We start from the raw sequence: 18,480 nt of genomic DNA, 5'->3' as shown, positions 1-18,480 counted from the left end.
TCCGCCGCCTACCCCATGGATAAGCTGTAATCTCAAGGAGTTAAATCCTAGTGCTTCGCCGCTGTAACAATAGGAATGGGCCATAGCCGTGGACAGAAAGTAGGGAGGGCTGCCAGGGGTCGGCAGCAAAGTCGACATTAGGGAAAAGGATTCAACAAATTATACAATTAACTTGATGAGGTTAGTAGAGTGGAAACTCTATTAATTTCAGCTTTGTGGTCATAATTGGCCCAAACTATATGACGGTTATCTTCGTACTTGTCGCTGCACGACTCATCAGCAGCAAAGGCTAGATTACCTACATGACGAACCACACCACTATCAAGCACCCACGTTGCTAGATCTTCTCTATCTTTTGGGGTAGTCCGAGGCTGCGTATGCCTAGGTCCTTGGAGACAGCAACTATGCAGAATTGACGTAATTCATAAAGCCTCACATTACGAGATTGGGGCATGTGCATAGATTTCAACGCCATTTCATGCCGTTTCCTCCGATAGTTTTCTTGTCCTAGAAATGCAAGTCTGCAAGCAGTCATTATTACACTGCCCAATATAGGTTGACGAAGCGAAATTGCAGCCCAATAGACTCAGCCGCAGAAGCAAACTGAACAACCTCAATGAGATGGTTTTCATACTTACTATTGATGTTTCAGCTGGCAAAAAACTACCACCCCACAAAATCGGTAGTGATAATCACTTAGTGGAGTAACCCCAATTGCTGAACCTGTATAAGTTGAGGCTCTTAGGGCGTTTCTCGGTGTTTTCCAGAGGGGTAATACGACATGTAGCCAACCGGAGTTATCATTTTCGTCGGTGCAGTGGACCCACCAGGACGCGTATTGCGCTGGTAACCGGAGCGGAAACCGTTTAAAACCGCCAATTCTACAGAGAAATATTCAGAAGGTGCATAATACTAGGTAAGTAGGTAGGACAGGTTTCAGCAGATGACGAAGGTGTCACTGTTCTGCTGGGATAGCCTGAAATTGGTGATCTCAAGTTGAGATACTAACTAGGTAGGTACCTGGTAGAACCTATGACAAAAATACCTGCCAAAGTATTACATACGTAGTAGTTACTAATCTGGTTCACATATTATAGCCATAAGCGAGGTATTCAATCTAGTAAACAGGAACGGGCGATACTTGCATCGTCCCAGGCCTTCCACACACGAAGCCTTGCCCTAGCAGGATACTATGGACCAATATATTAGCTAGCTAAAAGCCACAATGGGCCTTCCAAAGCCTAGAATTTTGGGGAAGTAGGTGCCCGAGGGGGAGGCACTATGGCTAATATAGCGTAGACATCAAGACTCCAATGTTTTAGCTAGGTTTTCAATGGAGTCCCAGACACTGCTATTCGGAATGATGGTCCGGCCTCTGACTGACATTCCATCACCAACCCGTAGACCGATATAGAAACCCTGAAGGTCCCACGTTGGGCTACACGCGAGCATTAGCTGGTCTTGCTTGGCTACCCGCTTCGTTTCTCTATGCATTACGCCCAACAGAGGCCCGTAAAGCGTCGATACACGTACAACATCTGCTGTCTCCAGCACTTTGTCGGCGGTGAATAACGATGCACCACATATCAGGCAGACGAGGAAGCGTTTCAGCTCACGCGCATAAACTTCCTCTGGGATGTCTCTTATCCTATCAAAGGGGAGGACACCGTTGGTCTGAAGCTCCAATGCATTCATCTTTTCCTGGGGTAGGTACTGCGACACAGCGATATGCATGAACTCTTGCGCGAAGTACTGTTGCAAAAGTCCTCCGTCGTCGCTAACATCCTGTCGCGGCGAGCCGGTACAGGGACCGGAAGGAGATGCAAGCACTACGTGCCGATAGATGTCCGTGGTACGTTTCCAGTCTTCTTTGAGTGCGCACAAGCCGGATTTAGTGAAGGTGATATCTTCTAATTCGATATTACCATGAATGCCCCCGGGACGGCTGTCTGTCCCGGAAGTCGTATTGTTCGCGGTGAATGTATCGTAGGCCTCACCAATGTTGGATGGCGTATCGATGAGCCACGGTAAGATGCTTTCTGTGCCTTTCCCGGAGGGCGACACCATTCCTCGTGGGACCTTCGGTGCAAATTTGAATTGTCTACAGACTGCGGGCTGGTGGATGGCATCGAGTAGAAGTTCGGGAAAGCTCATCTTCTTTGCCCCAACCGGGACATTGTACCCATCTACGTCTGGAAACACGGCAAGAACGTAGTCGCGTGCTTTGGCCGTACATCGCTGGCTCCTCCATGCCTCCACGATGGGGTTGTACTTAGGATCCGGCCCTGACTCGCAGTCGTAAGCCAATGTGATATTGACATGACGTTTGTAGATGACGTCGAAATAGAGGGAGAACAATGATTCTTTCGCTTTCAGTGGCTGTAGGCCATGATAGGCGAGCTTGTCTAGGAGAAAGGTCTCCGCTCTGAAACGATGTGCTAAGAGAGTCCCGTGTGCTATCCAAGCGCTAGTTGGGTCTCGACTGTGGCGCCTGCATGACACTGGTTTAAGGATAATGAGATCTAACACACACGCATACAAGCCTTCCTGTCGCGTCCATAGTCTATCAAACCATGGATCCGCAAAGAGAAGATACGGACATGACCTTCCGTGGGCTAATTCCTCTTCCTGGAAAGCTTCCTCATTGATAGGCCCTTGTTCAAAGGCTTGACTAGCGGTCTCCTGCCACTTCATACATACAGGGCTTTCTATTAGAATCTTGACGCATCGGCTGCACTTGTATATGGAGGGTATTGCCATGAGCTGGTCGGCGATGCTGATGGAGGGTGATTCGGATTGGTCAAGGCAGAAGAGGTCCATCCAGAACCAGCCGTCGCCGCAGATATCATCACGCCGGAGGATAGACAGGATGTCTTTCTTTCCGGGACTCAATGATACTTCCCCTATCCACAAACTCAATCAGAAACCTTTTGGGATGGAGTATGTCGGTGTAAGGTGAGCTCTCACATGGGACACCATTTACTGTATATTTTTGAACAGTTTCTTTGGTTCCCCAGACATGGGATATCGCGATGTAGTTATCATTGGTTGTTGCGTGGGCTTTGCGATCAATATAGAGCGAGCCCCCAGGCTGCTCACGGATTCGTACCAGATAGATATCCATCGTGGATGGTTAATCTACTTAGGACCAACAACTAAGTGAAGAGTGGGCAATAATTTATGAGCAGTAGGTTATATCGCGAGAGATCTCCAGATCTGGCTTTTGCAATGGTATTGGATGTGGGTATCAAGTACCAATAGGTACCTGACTTTTCGGGATAAAACGATTCTTCGTGTAACTGCCTTGTGTTCACGCAGATGCAATATAACTTCACAAAGATAATAAAATAAACTTTCAGCGTTTCTTACCAGTAAATATTTACCGTTTATTTAAGTTATTTAACCATGAGCCGTACTACCTAGCCGTGCCGTGTTTACCCCATAGCACCTTATTATGTAGATTTCGTAGTATTACGCGCTGGAATGACTGCATAACGCCTCCTTACGTAGTAAGAGCCTCGACGCTGAATGGAGTACGGTTCTTAATGATAATATTGGTCAACTGTGAATGCACTTCTACGTAGCACTGCTTCGATGTAACCAAAACATTTCACTTAAGTTTATTTCCAGGGTAGAAGTTAACCGATTCAATGACTTGCATCAGCCACAGAACATCATGTACATAATCAACAATGAAATCATAGCTGAATACCTACCTAGGTATTGAAAAGAAATGTGTAGTATCTTCAGGTTTAAAATGTCCAAGCTGAAGGCTTATGCACTTGAGGGCTGTTAGATCGTATCCAACGCAACCATGCTTTCCCGGCGCCTGGGCTCATTGTGCCCGACTCGTTATAAATTCGTTCTACATTCTTTTTCACATGTATTAGCCCCTAGACCCAAGGATCATCGAAGGATGGCTTCGCAAATCCATACTTTAAGCTTTTCACACGCCACGGAAAGCCCGTTTCACACTAGCATAGGTCACAAAAAGCTGCCCGATGAGAAAATCTATACGGCAAAACAGATTGCGGACTTCGTCTTGTCTGTAAAGGACCTAACTCCCGACGAGGTCAAGCAAGCTCAAACACTCGCTCGAAAACATGGTATTTTGGATCATCGGCCTGTCCAAAACGATGTCGGGGACTTTGATGAAATCTATTCATCTGGTTGCATTCTGGCCATCGCGCACTTCTATAATAAACTCGCCGACCTAAAGTTCAAGCAGGCAGACATTTGCGAGACCTATGAAAAATGTGTCCGCGCCGTCAATTCCCTCACGTACCTTCTACAAACACCCCTCGATAAAACCAGCCGGCTCCCAGGCCCAGTGAAATTGTCGAGAGGTGAACGATGGAAACTGGATCGCGTTTGGGATATCTCCGTTTGCTTGCTAGGGGCTATCAAGGCCCGTTGCGGTTTCCAGCGTGGATTCCGTGTCGGTGATATACCGATTGTTCATGATGTTCACTATCGAAGGGCCGCCAAGTTAGCACTAGACAGGAACAATCTCCATGGCAGAGGACGAATCTGCCAGAAAGCTTTGCGACTCCTCACGCGGGAGGACATCGAACCTTTCATTCAACCCTATCATCTCATTGAGGAGTTGGGATTTTCTGCAGATATTGATGATCAAAATGTTACGCTCGATCATAGGAACTGCACAGAGGACTCGTGCGAATATGATACCGATGTCAAGCATAAGCCTCCAAAAGAATACCACGTTCTGGGCTGCAAAGAGTGCGAGAAAAGAAAACCTCCAGCAGACAGTAAGGACAACTTTGAAAGTATCGCGATGAATGGCATGCCCGCGGTCAATGTCTCACGTGGGTGTGGTCCGGAGGAGATGTGGTGGGTAAAAGCCGACCACAGAACGCTGGTTGTTTCTCATGTTTGGAGGGATGGTATATGGGGAACAAGAGACGATGGAATCAGAACATGCGCCCATAACCTCCTTTCAAAAATTGCCAGGGATAACAATTGTGACAGCTATTGGATAGACTGCGCCACGATCCCGGAAGAGCCAGACACACGGAAAAATATGATTATGCGAATCAATAAGACGTTCAGGGATGCAGGGCTTGTACTCTGCTGGGACAAAAAATCTGCCACCTTGGGTCCGGAATACGCACCGATGCTATTGTCGCTCGTTGTTTCCGCTTGGCATCGGCGAGCGTGGACTCTCCTGGAAGGCAATAGGGGCCAACTGAGTAGAATAAACTTTCTCAGATGGACGGGTAAAGAGGAAACGCCATATGAGCTCTTTAATCTGGAGACGGCGCTTCGCTCTGTCTTCGATAATGAATCAAATGTTCCATTGTGGATTCGATCAACATTTGTTGAGCTCCTGCCGTACAGTGGTGCCGCATTGCCGATGGATGCAGCAGGACTACTGTTATCCGGACGTCATGCTAGTCGAACTGAGGACTCTCAGGCAATTTGGGGCTTGCTTCGCCCCGTTGAAGGGAACGACAAAACTGATGACTTCCAATATGATGATCCTTATATCTACGCAAAGGATGGAGTTGACGTTGCATTCATCAGCTCCAACGCGGAACGGTTTAGGCGTAACGAAGCCACGCAGAGCTGGAGGCCTGGCAAAACCGCTGTTAATGTCTGGGCCCGTACGGCATACGGCGGCATCAAGGCCACTATAACTGGAGAGAAGAATGGCAGAAGAGATCTGGAAGGCACGTGGTGGGCAAAGGAAGGTGAAAAATGGAAGCAATCCGTCGATTGGACGAAATATAAAGACGTCGAGCGGATCAAGCGGATTGAACGTGAAGAGTTCGAAGGCTTCGCGCTCATTTGTCCGATTTTGATGGGGGATCCGCTAAGTGTGCCCGATGGTAAACATTCATCAGCGCCAGTGAGCGGCTTTTTCAGAACCAATCTTGTCATGGAGTGTGATCGGGCAATCATCATCACGAAGAGAAGGGGGGATGAGGTTTGGCAATGGCAAGGTCTCGTGGACATGAAGAAGGGGAAGCCTTTACTCTTCAATACAAGTGAGACCAATGAGTTCGTAATTGGTGACAGTAGACTTCATTGAAGAATGATCCTTTGCCTACCTAGGTAGGTATCTAGATGGGTGGATGCCCACAGATGGGTTCTAGGTAAATCAATTTATTCTAATTTTGGAATACTTGGATCAACATGACATCTTATCCTTCAATGCTCCTTCTTCACAGATATGCGAGATGACTTATGTAAGTGAAAAGTAAGTTCATTTCGTTGAAACTTAGGTATCTAACAACTAAACTATGAAAATGATCGTATAGGTAAGTAAGAATAAAAATTGGCTAAGTACAAAAGAAGTTCATCAATACATGAATAAATGAGAGTGTTTCCTTGCTGGGAAGGGGCAGTTGGGCGTGTATTCTCAGGTACCTATTCGTTTAGCGTTCACCAGGCGGGTAATTAGCGTCGGCGCCAACTAGCTAGAACCCTGCGCAGGCGGGAACGTAGTGGCGGATCTCTCTACGCTAACTCTGGCTTTCCCTCCTTATGGAGATGCGACTTGGACATGAACAATATCATCATCATCATCCAATGTACGGAGACCCGATCTCTGACAGTTTGTCTTTAATCGAATTGTATCCAGCGAGGGTCTGCATGCCCGTGGCCCTCACCCAGTATCGATCGTGGGCATTTAGCGAAGAGTAGCCTTCGCAAAGACTATCGGGGTCGCTGTCGACGGCACCGATTTTCTCGAGCCAGACATCACGGCGCTTGACAGGCGCCAAGATGCCGTCCATCCAGAGTGTGCGATGCTCAGTGCTGAGTAGTTGTACCGCACCAAGAAGCTCCGACCGACCAGGAAATTCACATCGCAGTGTTCTAGTCGAGAACCCTTCCTCCTGTAGCCAGGTCTCCGCATGCTTGTGACGGGAATTGAAGCGTGTCAGACTCCAGAGGAGAATGACCATCAAGAGGCATAACGCATCCCAGCCTCGCTGGCCTGCGACGTAGGTCATCGCAAGGACCTGGAGGATTTCCGCGAACTGGAACCAGTTCAACACAATGGGGTTAGTTTTGCAGATCTCGACCATGGGCTTGTTTAACAGCGAGTCGATCATGCCGCGGTCGCCTAGGTACAGCGTCCAGATGGTTGCGTTCTCGTGGGCTGCAACAAGCATGCAGCCTTGGTGGACTTCCCGGTTCCGGAGGTAGAGTGGAGAGCGCTTAATTTGCACATGTTGCGCGCAGTAGTGAGAAACGGCTCCGATTAACAGAATGACGCCGGTCCCAATACAGCCCAGGCTCAGCAGGACCGACCCTGTCACTACGGCCAAAAGAATTTGCGCGGCTACCTTGGAGCGATGAACCCATGGTCGTTGTCGGTAGTCGGGGAGCAGAGCAGATTTCTCGCGAAGCGGCACATAAATGATGTTTAGGTATTGGGTGCGCCCAAGCGTTCGCTTCCTCTCCACGAGGTCTTTTACATCGTCACCACAGTATACCTCGCTCTGCACTGGTGGCAGAGATTTCTCCACAGTCTGGTCTCTGGGGAATTTCTGCACGAGTTCCTCCTCATGTGCTATAATCCAGTTGTTCAGATCTTCCTGCGTAATCTCCGAGCCTGGTACCATAGTGCGCGAGGCATTGACGGCAACACTGACCGCTGCCGCGCTGTTGTAGCAGGGAAAGACGCTACCCCACTGCACATCGTATACCCTGAGCGGATCGCCCATGGAGCTGGAGTTGTCAAGAAACACCTCTCGCTCACGCAAGAGCTTTGCAATGCTACCTAGCTCCCATAGCTTTGGTACGAAGCTCACCGATAACTTCGCACGTAACGACACCTCGCCCGCCAGATCATAGACTGTCCGCATATTCGATAGGTAGACCGTAAGTGGAATTAACGCCACCCACTCGGTGACTATGCTTGGGAGGTCTGGTAGAGTCGTCCAGAACTCCAAGAGGAGGGTCCCATGGGACCAATCATCCTGGGAGACAGATTCGAAGGCATGAACATTCTTTGTGAGCGAAGATAACACCACTAGTGCGGCTAATTTAGGTGCTAGGTGATCTAAACCGCGATACGGCTGTAGCTGCCTCGGGGACGGGGGTTCTGTAGTTTTCTTAGTCTTCATCGTAAACGCAGATGACAGGACAAGGGTGAAAAGTGTTGAAGCTAGATATCAACAAAGGCTTACCCATCTTTAATATATGATTGTGAGTAGCTGAATGTGATAATGATGTGGTGGCTGGGTCGGGTGCTGTTCAATGTAGGTCCTATTAGCTGCAGCATGCATTCACTATCACCTGTAGCCTACCTATAAAACCCAGTATAATGAATTTCAGCTATACTTGAGATCAACGAAAAGGTAATACATCGGTCCCCCCTTTTTCCTATTAAGAAAAGGGATGTTATTATAGGTAGAGATTTTGCGTTACTAATTGGTATTACTCCTTCAAAGCTTGAAATGATATACGTTGAGTAAAATAATAATTACCTGCCATAAATGATCAACGGCTTGGGCCGAATGATTATAATGCTCGGCTTTGCCTGACTTCTATGAGGGTTATTACACATGTTGCGTGGAAGTAAAGAAAAGACTACAGGGTCTGGACTAGCTAACTCACCTTACTCAGAGATAAATGCGCGCATGAATGCGTGTTATAGGTATTTATGAAGAGGCTCGTAGGCTTCGTGGAAAGATAGACCCAACTTGTAGACAGGTTACTGTAGACGATGACCGGTAGAAGACGGAGATGTTACGCAGCAACAAACGAACCTCCACTATACCTAACTTAATCGGGGTAAGTCGCAACGCTACATACTTTAGAGTACAACCTCCTATATAAATCCAAGTACATTTTATGTTGCTACTGTTAGGGTTCTCTCCTTTATCGTGGATTTTGCTGTCGCCTCTTGACAATCCGTTCCGACTTACCTACACAGTTGTTGCTAGCACGCCCATTGGTAGTCTTCATACCTTTTAAAGTTGTAGGTAGCGGCTCCCATAACCAGTGCCCCTACTTAGGAAGCTTATCGTAAGATATATATATCCCTTTTCGTCCACATATCTTCCTGCAGTAGTGGCTGTGTAGCTACCATCACAATCTAACCTCCCCATAATACCCTTCCCGAAGCTACAATACGTCTGTTAGTGAGGTTGTTGGAAAGTTTGAGAGCAGGGTGGCTTAGGTATGTACAGTAAAAGTTATATTAGAATTTTGGTTAAACTTGACGTTGTTGACGAAGTGTGGTGTGGACAACGGCGAGAGCAGTGACGAAGGGGCGAAACATATCGCTCGCAAAACCCTAATTATATTGAAGTACTACACCATAAGTCATCGTGGCCCCTAGGAGGTAGACTATAATATAAGTGTCCCATATATGGTGTCTGACAATAGTTGTGTACCTAAGAAGTACTACGAAAGTCGGACATAGGTTGCTGAGTTCTCAAAGATTATCGCCAGTACCTCAAACTGTTAGGCTAAATAACCACCATTTAAGACTAAATTCATTGTAAAGACATGAAAGTTCCTCCATCACCACTCAAGGTCAGCTACCCAGTTAGGTATGTAGCTATCTCCTACCCCGCCACCGCCCCCTTTTTCGTGATTATTGCCTCTTTTCCCTCGTCCTTCTCTTCTTTCCCCCCTATTCTCTTTTCATTTCCCTCTGTTCCCTCTTCTTTACCCTTTTTCGGTGCGTTCGCCTGCCTATCAAATTCGTCCCATTTAGTCACCTCGTCTTTTCGCAGAGGACCCGGGAAGAAAAGAGCCAGCATGCTTTTACCAACACGTGGATATCGTTTTTCGACTTCGAACAGCACCTGCATGACCTTATGGTGACCAATAACCTCCACATACTCGAGAGGAATGCCAAAGTCGTCTGGGGTGCGTGTTGCCCCTGCAGCCAGAATATTGTCTAACATGCCAATACCACCAATTGCGAGCAGGTACCAGGTGTTTTCCTGAATGCCGGCTGCGTTGATCAAAAGCAGGATCCAGAGCACCGCGAGCATGAGTATAGTGGACTTAGTCAGGCGCGATTCGAAAGAGATCGAACTGGATGCGGCAAGATGTTCCAGGTCCAACCCTTTGCCGTCGCCAATAATTAGGATAGCGTGTTGGGTGCCATTCCCTCTGGTCAAGATGGTGATCTTTTTCGAGTTGCGTCCACAGGCCCACTTCTCTTCTGTCCATTGCGGAAGAGCACCCGTTGCGAACGATAATATGATGCCTGCTACGGTCACCAGCAGTATAGCCCAGTTACCATACAAGCCACAAGGGACAGCTGCCAATGCTAACTGCACGATTACAGTAGCAAAACCGGCGTAGTATACCCAGTCGTAGCCGGGGTGGCCTGGTTGAGATTCCTTGGCCTTGTATACGGAAACGCAGAGCCCAGCCATTGGCGGTTTTGGAGGCCCAGTGATTTTCCGCTTGTCCTCGATTATTTCTTCAACCTTTTTGCGAATAGGACCGTCTAGTTGGCCATCATCCATCCACGACTCGAAATCGCGTACGATGCGGCCAATTACCCAACTGGAGTTGTCGCGAGCATAGCCGTTGTAGCCATTGATAACCTTGCATGCGCAATCAGCGATGGGCATCAATCTGTTCTCGCCAAAGATATTGACAACTGCTGCAACAGCGTAGGCAACCCAACCTAGGGGCGGGAATACCATCAGTTACCTAACATTTAAGTACAAACAAGCATCCTACACTCACCGAACGAGAAAGCGACCGGGGTCACGCGGGACCCAGCCAGCTGAGCAAGGGCTCGAGCCACCACATCGCCGCCGAGGATGAGAAGCACGGAGAAGACATCAGACGGGTTGGACCATTGCTGGGAAAGCTCCGACGACGTAATGCCGGGATTAAAGTTATTCCAAGAAAGCGCCGGCATTTTTGGTAGACAAAGATCCCAGAAACGCATAGTGCTGGAAAAGACAATGGATGATGGCGTAGTTGGGAAGTAATAAAGAGACCCAGTCGACGCTAGCCAGCTGACCCTTACCCGTATAGGGCGTGGCGCGGGTAAGGCTTACAGGGCTTACAGGGCTTAGAGGAGTCGTACAGAACTTAGCCTTGGCTTAATTGATTTGATTGTTCAACTGGAAAAAACTAGCCTCGCCTGAATTGAAGATGAGTGAAGACGATTGCTTGAAGTTCCTAGATCCATTTTTTCATAGTTATGGTATTCAGGTAGTATTATCTGACGGATGGGTGTCCAGTTAAATCCTAATGATATCGGTGATGATGACGGCATTGGAGCCACCATTGCTTTGCCTCCAACATAATGGATTAGAGAGGAAATGCTGACTGGTTGGTGATACCGGCTGGATTCCCCCGCTGTCCGCAGCTATCAATATTTCCCGACTTCGCCATCACTGAAGAGTCTGGTCTTGCAAGATATCGCATCTCTAGTAAACTGTGTAATACGAGAGAACTAGACGATGTTATCTTCGGTAAATATAAATGGGGCCTTCAAATTCGCCAGAGCTTTGGTTTTGGGACCGACCATATGGTACCATGCATGAATGAGGACGGATACTTAACCTTCACTCGCAAGGCTTACGCATTATTCCCCTTGGCAGCGGAGTCTCGATCTGATAAAGAAAACCAGAGGCCGATCATGTGAAGCACCAACGATTCGACTCCGCGGTTTGAAGAAGGCCTCGGTCTGAGTTCAGTAACAGGACTGAAAACTGTGGTGGTCCCCTTGTGGAGGTTCCAGGAACAGGTTAAGGTAGAAGAGTTCCACCTTCCTCACAGAGCATGCAACAGGTAAATTCGACTTGGTTTCATGTTTCCACGTTCAACTTATAAAGGGAAAAAGTTGGATATCAAGGATTGAAGCTTGTAAAGAATATACTTTTAGCGCTGGAGGTTGTAATAAATACGGGAAATCTTTGTCGGGCTAAGGGTTCTCGGATTAGGGGTACATGTCCGCACAAGACTATTGGGACCCCCTATTTCGACGCAATATCCCTTTAAAACCCACAGTATTCCCACATTCACATTCACATTCACTTTTACATTCACCACACCTCAACCAAACATCAATTCTCAATTCCCAAAAGTCAATTACTTTTCCTCTCTTCTCTTTTCTTTTCTCCTATCCCTATCTTATATACACGTAATCTACACGTAACAACGCAACAGCCCCTTTTCCCTGCCCTTTCTCCTAACGGAACGCGCAAAGCTTATTTCCTCGAAAAGGGAGGGGAAACGCCGGCCGTGTGCTGAATGATCCTCGATCTCGGAGTTTCGGAACTCGTAACGTCGATATCTGCGGGGCATGGTATCCATAACATAGTTGAAAGAAGAAAACGAAGTCCGAGCAAGCAAGCAAGGGACCGCGAGGTCGAGAAAAGCATGCTCACAAGTACACACCAACCAACGTCCGGTAGAAACGGAGGGGTTTCCCGAGATGAATCGAATCGAACCCGAAAAAAGGTAAAAAGATATCCGACGCCTGCTCAAATGCCGCAACCTTCCAACGCGAGTACCCCATCGCCGTCCGTGAACCCAGAGCATGAGAACAGAACCTGGAACTTAAATTTTATTCATTGACGAAAAAAACGCCGACCCCCCTCTTTCTAGTTTTTGTTTCGCTGATGAGTCGATGCCCTGAACGCCGCCTATGTGCAATGATTTGTAGGTGTAGGTAGGTAGGTAGATAGGTACGTTGTAGTACCGGAGATGATCGCAAAGAAACTTGGGGTATCCATATCATGATTCTTACCGCGATACACAATGAAATACAGGGATTTGAGGTATTATGGGTGTCAACGGGCTGAGACGTGTGAAAGCCTAAAGGCTCATACCATTGATGCGTAGGTTGTCTTCGTCGTGTAGATTGCGCCATCCCCTACAAAAACTAGGGTCTTCATATCCATTCCGCACTTTGGGAAATATTCGGGTCGTAGTTTAGATATGGTTTTCACCGTCGATCGACAGTGTACTTAGTTCCGCGACCATTGCATCCTACGGTCGCACCAATAATAATGACGGCTTAGTTTCCGCGAGTTAAACGAGGCTGGAGCGTATGTACTGAAAGTGCTGGATGATTGGAGAAACGTGTCGTTGATGGAAAGGATGTACATCTCAGATGAATCCTGGGTATGGTACAATTAAATATAGGGATCTTCCGGATCGTGTACTGGTCACAATCGCTAGGATAGTCAAAGATTATCGTGGCCCCTTACTCATATTATAAAATCGGGATATGTTAGAGATTGAGTAGGACTGAGTAGCGGATGAGATGGTCGGTCTCATCCGATGAGTTGATGTTGGAGGGTAAGTTCATGAAGGATGCCTAGTCGATCGCAAAACGGAATCGAGGCTGTAACTGGAGAATATCCAGACGCAGCCTATCAAACAGAGCAGCCGGAGGATGTTCCAGCGGCCGATGGTGGGATCTGAAGTATGGGAGAGCCTCTTTCAGTGAGGCCCTTCAAGTTAACTAAACGATAGATAAATGGTCCAAACATAGCAAGTAACGGCGAGTTCGGTAGTATTCAGATAGAATACGCTTTGTTCTCTTTTGGCGTCTTGTAATAGGGAAAAGGGTCGTGTCAGTGCGGCTCTCATATTATCGGGATAGGATGACAGGTCCCTCAATAGCTCTTAGAGGTACATAAAGCGGTTGGTAGGATACGATGAGCCGCACCCTATATGGTCCGTACGTCTCCGGAACTTCATAGGCCTGCGTGAGCACTGTTACTCTCTACTACATTATCAGAGAGATTAATCAGTAGCTGGGCTAGGCAACGCTTAGTTGCCGCATCGTCGCGAAGTACTGAACTGAAAGTGGCATCGCGAAGTGGTTCGGGGAGGCATTGGCGAAGTGCTTCCCTGGCGCGCGCATTATCGCTCAACCGAAGGAAGCACCGCACCACGTGCTTGAGAAGACGTGCGGTCTGCTGTTCAACTAGCTGAGCAACCATGTTGCTCAGAACTGTTCCAACAGCATAGAAGCGCTCGTAAGTGGCGCAGATGTAGTTGAGACCATTATCATCCAATAGTATCTTCTGCACAATGAAGATGGCAACCGTCTTGCTAAGCTCGGATCCTGTCTCCATGATTCGCAGACAAAGAGGAATGATCTCCGTGGTAAGGAGGAAGTTGATTACCTCGCTAGAATCGTTCTTAACTAGGGCGCCGATCACGCCAAGCGAGGTTAAGCGGAGGTACTCGAAAGGTCGTGATTTAGACGTTGTATTCAGAAAGGGGTAGAGGAAGAGAGGTATGTGAGCTAGGATTATATGGTCAGTATCAGAATCTACCGGAAATCAGGAAACGGAGCGCGTACCATTCAAGAACAAAGTTCTTGTGTCATTGTGCGATGCCACACATTGTAGGAGCGCAAGAGCGTTGCAAACTCGGTTAGAAGCAGCAGCTGTTAGCTGAGAGGGGTTAAGAAGGTTGTAGACTGAGATAATCTCTTGCATGAGAGAAGTCATGACGCCTAAATCTTGATTAGTCATAACTTCATCTTCATCTCAGTAGCTTGGGTATGTTAAAGGTTACTAACCGAATGAATGCCACAGGATAAGCGCCAATTCGGGCACTTGCTCACGCTTTTTGCTTAGCTCGAGCAGAGCAGCCTCCCGTGTGTTCTCGTTGAGCAGATCAGCAACGAATGTAAGGGTTCTTCGGTTGTCCTCCGATACGTTCTCTAGGCCGTTCTCTTGTACATGGCTGGCAACAGAGGCACTCATGCTTGCCGTGACACTGTTGTGTTGGCCTGCCAGTCTATTGTAGTGCTGCTGCTGAGCAGCGGCAGCAACAGCAGCAGCCTGCTGGGCCTGGTGCTGGTGACTTGGCTGCTGGTGCATCCATGGCTGTTCGGCGTGGGGGTTGTATTGGTGATGACCGTAAAGGCTCGGATTTGGTAACATGGTGTCGGTAATATGTTTCTGCTCTGGTTATGTCGTTATTTCAAGAATTGGGCGGAACTGCAGATCGTCAGATTGGATCGCCCGTCGTTCTGAGCGCGTCGTGTCTAGAACGAGTTTATAGCCAACTTATTTCGTTTCGCCTCTCGCCGAATCCTATTCCTCTACTTGACTCGACACTTGTCCTGGTATGTTTCCTCGGCCTATTCTTTTGCGCCAGAGGTTGTCCCTATTCTATTTCTCCGAAAATTTGACACGGAGAGATGTTGTGTGGAGATGACGGAATCGTAAACGATTATGGATGTGAGGATGCAACTTGACCAGGCGAACACGTCCTTTGCCGAAGAGCTTGTAGAAGAGACCAGAAATCTTGAAGAGATTCGGAATTTTGCCTAAACTGTGTATTGGTGTAGTAACCACGAATACGCGCTGGTTATGTTTGAGGCGTGACTAGGTAAATAGTGGAATAGAATGACCCTCGCTTTTCTTGAGTAGATGGGTAGTGAGTGGGAAGAGCGAGACAAGGCTATGCGCAAGAGGAATGCGCTCTCGACGAGAAATGAGGTATCTCCGTTCCGCTCCGACGTAGTTGTCCTTGGGAAAGTCACGCCTTTTCCTTGTGGCGGTTAGTTGTGGCGATTCCTTTTGATTGTTGGCGACGCCGATAACATGGGAAATCCCAAGGTGGGCGGAAGTTGATATACCTGTGTGATCGCGACGGAGGTTTTCGTTTGACTCGTAGTGAAATTGGGCTGAGCTGGGAAGACACGCTCCAAGTAAACTGTCCGTGACGATGTTTTGGGAGAGCTTCGGGCGGCGGAAATAACTCGAGTTTAATTGAAATCTTGAGGAAGAAAAACAGTCTCACGGCCTTAGTTCAACGTGTAGGCGGGAATAGAGAGAAACAAGATAAGGCTGAAAATGTAGGCAGGTAACTTCAAAAGTTGAAGAAGTGAAGTTGATGCAGGGTTCGCCAGCATCGCATCTTAATTTGCCGATGGAATGGGGTTTAAGTCTCTAAGAGGGGAGCACTGACCACTTCTTGACCCCATCCTGCCCATCCCACCCGATTGCGTTACGCCGGTTACGTACCCTTTTTTACCCTTTTGCTGCATATCAGCCCTAGCTTCCAAGGTTCTACCTAACTTTTACCACTTTTTTTGACATATGACAAATCGGGTTTAGCGTACTTGCTGCTTTTGCTCAGGCTCGGCTCAGCCTGTTCTCAGTTAGGTGACTAAGCAGTAGCATTTGTGCAAGTTTTGTGCATAGAAAATGTTAAAACGGATGGATTTAAGTAAACGGTTTAACTTGTCAACTTCAATTATCCATCTACGTCCTACATGCTACAGCCAAACATGCTCGAAGTAAAACGCTTCGAGGGCGCTACCTTGACACATAGTCTCGCTGACGCCACGTCCGCCGCGGTTATATCAAGCATATCTAGGTTGGCAATGATATCTCCTATGAATCCGCCGGCATCCCGCCGAAATCGCCTCTAGCGGCCCACATCCTTCGGCATGAGGTCCCTACGGCCTCACGCATGGTTTCAAATTTGAGGTAATCATCTGACATTTCGGATAACCGCCTGGGTAACTACCATACGCCAAAATTGACGGCCGACCGAGCCCGGAGGTCCAGGAGGCTTAGTTACTCATCCCGTCGTGAGATGTTCCGTACATCGCTCCGGCGGTGGGTTCTTATTCAAGGGGTTTGTCTATACAGGCTAAGATAGAATTTACACGATTTTAGTTCGCTCAACAACCCTCTTCCTAATGCGGAAAGGAAGAGGATGCTTCATATCTTCTACTCCCATGCCATACCGATAGTTGGTAAATTCGATAGAGTCGGTGAGAATCTCAATATCGTACTCCATCGCCAAAAACCCGCATGTGAGAATAATGATGGACTTCACGAGGAAACGACCGGGACACATGGAGAAGCCACCTGAACGGAATGGGAACACTTGTTAACAATGCTTGTAACTTTTGATAAACTGGACGTTGCGACTTTTCGTTGGGTGAGAGTGGCTTACCTCCATAAGGGATCCAAGAGCCTTGACAGCCCTCCATGGAGAAATATGGTTTCCCACCAGTATCTGCCTTCTCGAAACGCATAGACCGGTCCCAGATATCTGGATTGACTGGCCCGCTGGTCGGGTCGGATGGGTTCACCATGAATCGGTCGGCCCAAAACGTCTCGACCGGGTACATGTTGTTCTTGGTATTCCAGAATGTCTTGTCCATGTGTGAGGGCTCCGAGTTCACCAACGCCAAGGCACCTTTGGGCAAAACCCATTTCCCCAGATCGATGTCCTCGTGTGCCGAGCTGTATGCCGAGTACACTTTGATGTAAACACGCATTGACTCTGCATAAATGGCCGAAAGAAGTGGCACATCTCTAGCGAGCTTCTGCGGATCGACGTCTTGCACAGATCGCCCAGTGAGATACTCCTTGAGATCATGACGAACCCGAGCCAGGAGGTCTTTGTCTTGGAAGATATGGTAGACCGCAAACATCGTGGTCACCACCACATTCACTATGGTACTGATATGCGCACTCGTGTGTTAGTTGTTTTACGTCAATAAACGCAGAAAAGCAGCACTTACGCCCAAGATAATCCGACGTCGAGATGAGAGAGAACGTCGTCGTCATGCTTGTCAGCCTTCAAGAGAAGAGCTTGACGGCTACGCATCATGGCGCATCCCCAAATCGGGTCACCATCGCCGTCAGCATCGATGAGTGAAGGGTCGAAGTGTTTCCTCGCGTACTGATACCAGGTCTTGAACTGACAAGCGAGTCGCTCCCTGAAATCATAATTCTTCGGCATCATGAAGTAAGGAAGCCCTGGGGCGAATTTTGGAAAGAGCCTGTCGAATTCGAAGATATCCTGGACAAACGTTGGATTCAGGCGAAGCATTGTGGGCCCGAAGATGCATTGGACACCTGAAGGGCCGAGGTTGTGTCTGAAGAACTGAGCGAAGTCGCCCATTTCCGTCCAGTCTTCCGTAATACCTTGTTCTGCAAACTTACGGGGCATTTCCTTTGCAAACCGACGTGTTGCTGGCTGTAATCCCGGGCCGGTAAGGCCACGAAAGGCGAGACTGTGGGTGATGTGATCAACACGATTGTGGGGGAGAACATTACTGTTCGGGTGCGGCTGCGGGAACGGGCCCGAGTTGTCAGCTGAGTAAACAGTCGACGACTCCTTGGAAGCTCCAAGAATTTTAGAGTTTCTGAAGCCATACATATCTATGGCGCTGGATAGGGCCTTGTGCTTGAAAAGCTTCTCTAGAGTCTCCCTATCCTGGAAATAGTAATATGTGGTACCCATGATCGTAACTCGGTTTCCCGTCAATCTATTTCCATAAAGCCTGTTTACACGCCGAGAGTTAGGATGCCAAATAACATGTCGTTACGGTCAACAATATCCAACCTACGCGAGTTGATGTACGAGGCTCTTGTGATTGAGCCAGAGTTGAAATACAGATCCCAGGTACGGAAAGAAGGTGGGATACCGTGGCGGAATTCTGCCGCCAACCCGTTCCTCATGACAATGGCCATTATGGTAGAGTGCCAACAAAATGACATATCTGAGTATGAGGAAGAATAGAGA

The 18,480-nt window shown here is 48.0% G+C and overlaps 6 protein-coding genes across 6 annotated transcripts; 1 reads left to right on the top strand and 5 right to left on the bottom strand.

The window, feature by feature from the left end:
• Positions 1-923: 923 nt before the first annotated feature.
• Positions 924-3,343, bottom strand: F4807DRAFT_444592 (uncharacterized protein). Its single transcript, XM_047999674.1, has 2 exons — positions 2,968-3,343; positions 924-2,903 (listed from the first exon to the last, which is right to left on the bottom strand). Exons 1-2 carry the CDS (start codon positions 3,122-3,124, stop codon positions 1,303-1,305), a joined length of 1,758 nt encoding a protein of 585 aa, XP_047849499.1. The 5' UTR covers positions 3,125-3,343; the 3' UTR covers positions 924-1,302.
• Positions 3,344-3,664: 321 nt separating this feature from the next.
• F4807DRAFT_444589 (uncharacterized protein) lies at positions 3,665-6,184 on the top strand. The gene has a single exon (XM_047999673.1). It carries the CDS (start codon positions 3,815-3,817, stop codon positions 6,050-6,052), a length of 2,238 nt encoding a protein of 745 aa, XP_047849498.1. The 5' UTR covers positions 3,665-3,814; the 3' UTR covers positions 6,053-6,184.
• Positions 6,185-8,560, bottom strand: F4807DRAFT_444586 (uncharacterized protein). Its single transcript, XM_047999672.1, has 4 exons — positions 8,460-8,560; positions 8,280-8,399; positions 8,160-8,222; positions 6,185-8,074 (listed from the first exon to the last, which is right to left on the bottom strand). Exons 3-4 carry the CDS (start codon positions 8,161-8,163, stop codon positions 6,546-6,548), a joined length of 1,533 nt encoding a protein of 510 aa, XP_047849497.1. The 5' UTR covers positions 8,164-8,222; positions 8,280-8,399; positions 8,460-8,560; the 3' UTR covers positions 6,185-6,545.
• A 985-nt stretch (positions 8,561-9,545) lies between these two features.
• F4807DRAFT_465082 (uncharacterized protein) lies at positions 9,546-10,867 on the bottom strand (the record flags this gene model as incomplete). The annotated part of the gene is made up of 2 exons (XM_048002234.1): positions 9,546-10,627; positions 10,690-10,867. The coding sequence occupies 2 exons, from the start codon at positions 10,865-10,867 to the stop codon at positions 9,546-9,548; spliced, it is 1,260 nt and encodes a 419-aa protein (XP_047849496.1).
• A 2,215-nt stretch (positions 10,868-13,082) lies between these two features.
• Positions 13,083-15,297, bottom strand: F4807DRAFT_296403 (cell differentiation protein rcd1). The gene is made up of 3 exons (XM_047994889.1): positions 14,501-15,297; positions 14,279-14,434; positions 13,083-14,221 (listed from the first exon to the last, which is right to left on the bottom strand). The coding sequence occupies exons 1-3, from the start codon at positions 14,865-14,867 to the stop codon at positions 13,665-13,667; spliced, it is 1,080 nt and encodes a 359-aa protein (XP_047849495.1). The 5' UTR covers positions 14,868-15,297; the 3' UTR covers positions 13,083-13,664.
• Positions 15,298-16,484: 1,187 nt separating this feature from the next.
• On the bottom strand, positions 16,485-18,323 carry F4807DRAFT_296344 (Pfs, NACHT and ankyrin domain protein). Its single transcript, XM_047994888.1, has 3 exons — positions 17,474-18,323; positions 16,900-17,411; positions 16,485-16,811 (listed from the first exon to the last, which is right to left on the bottom strand). Exons 1-3 carry the CDS (start codon positions 18,196-18,198, stop codon positions 16,603-16,605), a joined length of 1,446 nt encoding a protein of 481 aa, XP_047849494.1. The 5' UTR covers positions 18,199-18,323; the 3' UTR covers positions 16,485-16,602.
• Positions 18,324-18,480: the final 157 nt, after the last annotated feature.

This window comes from Annulohypoxylon truncatum (genome assembly GCF_022578515.1).
Source record: "Annulohypoxylon truncatum strain CBS 140777 unplaced genomic scaffold F4807scaffold_48, whole genome shotgun sequence".
Classification (NCBI taxonomy): domain Eukaryota; kingdom Fungi; phylum Ascomycota; class Sordariomycetes; order Xylariales; family Hypoxylaceae; genus Annulohypoxylon; species Annulohypoxylon truncatum.
This window is presented reverse-complemented; position numbering and strand designations above follow the sequence as displayed.

Coding starts and splice junctions, on each gene's coding strand:
- F4807DRAFT_296344 (XM_047994888.1), bottom strand. CDS start 18,198: ATGGGTACCACATATTACTATTTCCAGGATAGGGAGACTCTAGAGAAG. Junction 17,412..17,473: donor GACGTCGGATTATCTTGGGC/GTAAGTGCTGCT, acceptor TGCGCATATCAG/TACCATAGTGAATGTGGTGG. Junction 16,812..16,899: donor CTCTTGGATCCCTTATGGAG/GTAAGCCACTCT, acceptor CATTCCGTTCAG/GTGGCTTCTCCATGTGTCCC.
- F4807DRAFT_444589 (XM_047999673.1), top strand. CDS start 3,815: ATGCTTTCCCGGCGCCTGGGCTCATTGTGCCCGACTCGTTATAAATTC.
- F4807DRAFT_296403 (XM_047994889.1), bottom strand. CDS start 14,867: ATGTTACCAAATCCGAGCCTTTACGGTCATCACCAATACAACCCCCAC. Junction 14,435..14,500: donor TATCCTGTGGCATTCATTCG/GTTAGTAACCTT, acceptor ATCAAGATTTAG/GCGTCATGACTTCTCTCATG. Junction 14,222..14,278: donor AAGAACTTTGTTCTTGAATG/GTACGCGCTCCG, acceptor ATATAATCCTAG/CTCACATACCTCTCTTCCTC.
- F4807DRAFT_444592 (XM_047999674.1), bottom strand. CDS start 3,124: ATGGATATCTATCTGGTACGAATCCGTGAGCAGCCTGGGGGCTCGCTC. Junction 2,904..2,967: donor TACAGTAAATGGTGTCCCAT/GTGAGAGCTCAC, acceptor GTTTGTGGATAG/GGGAAGTATCATTGAGTCCC.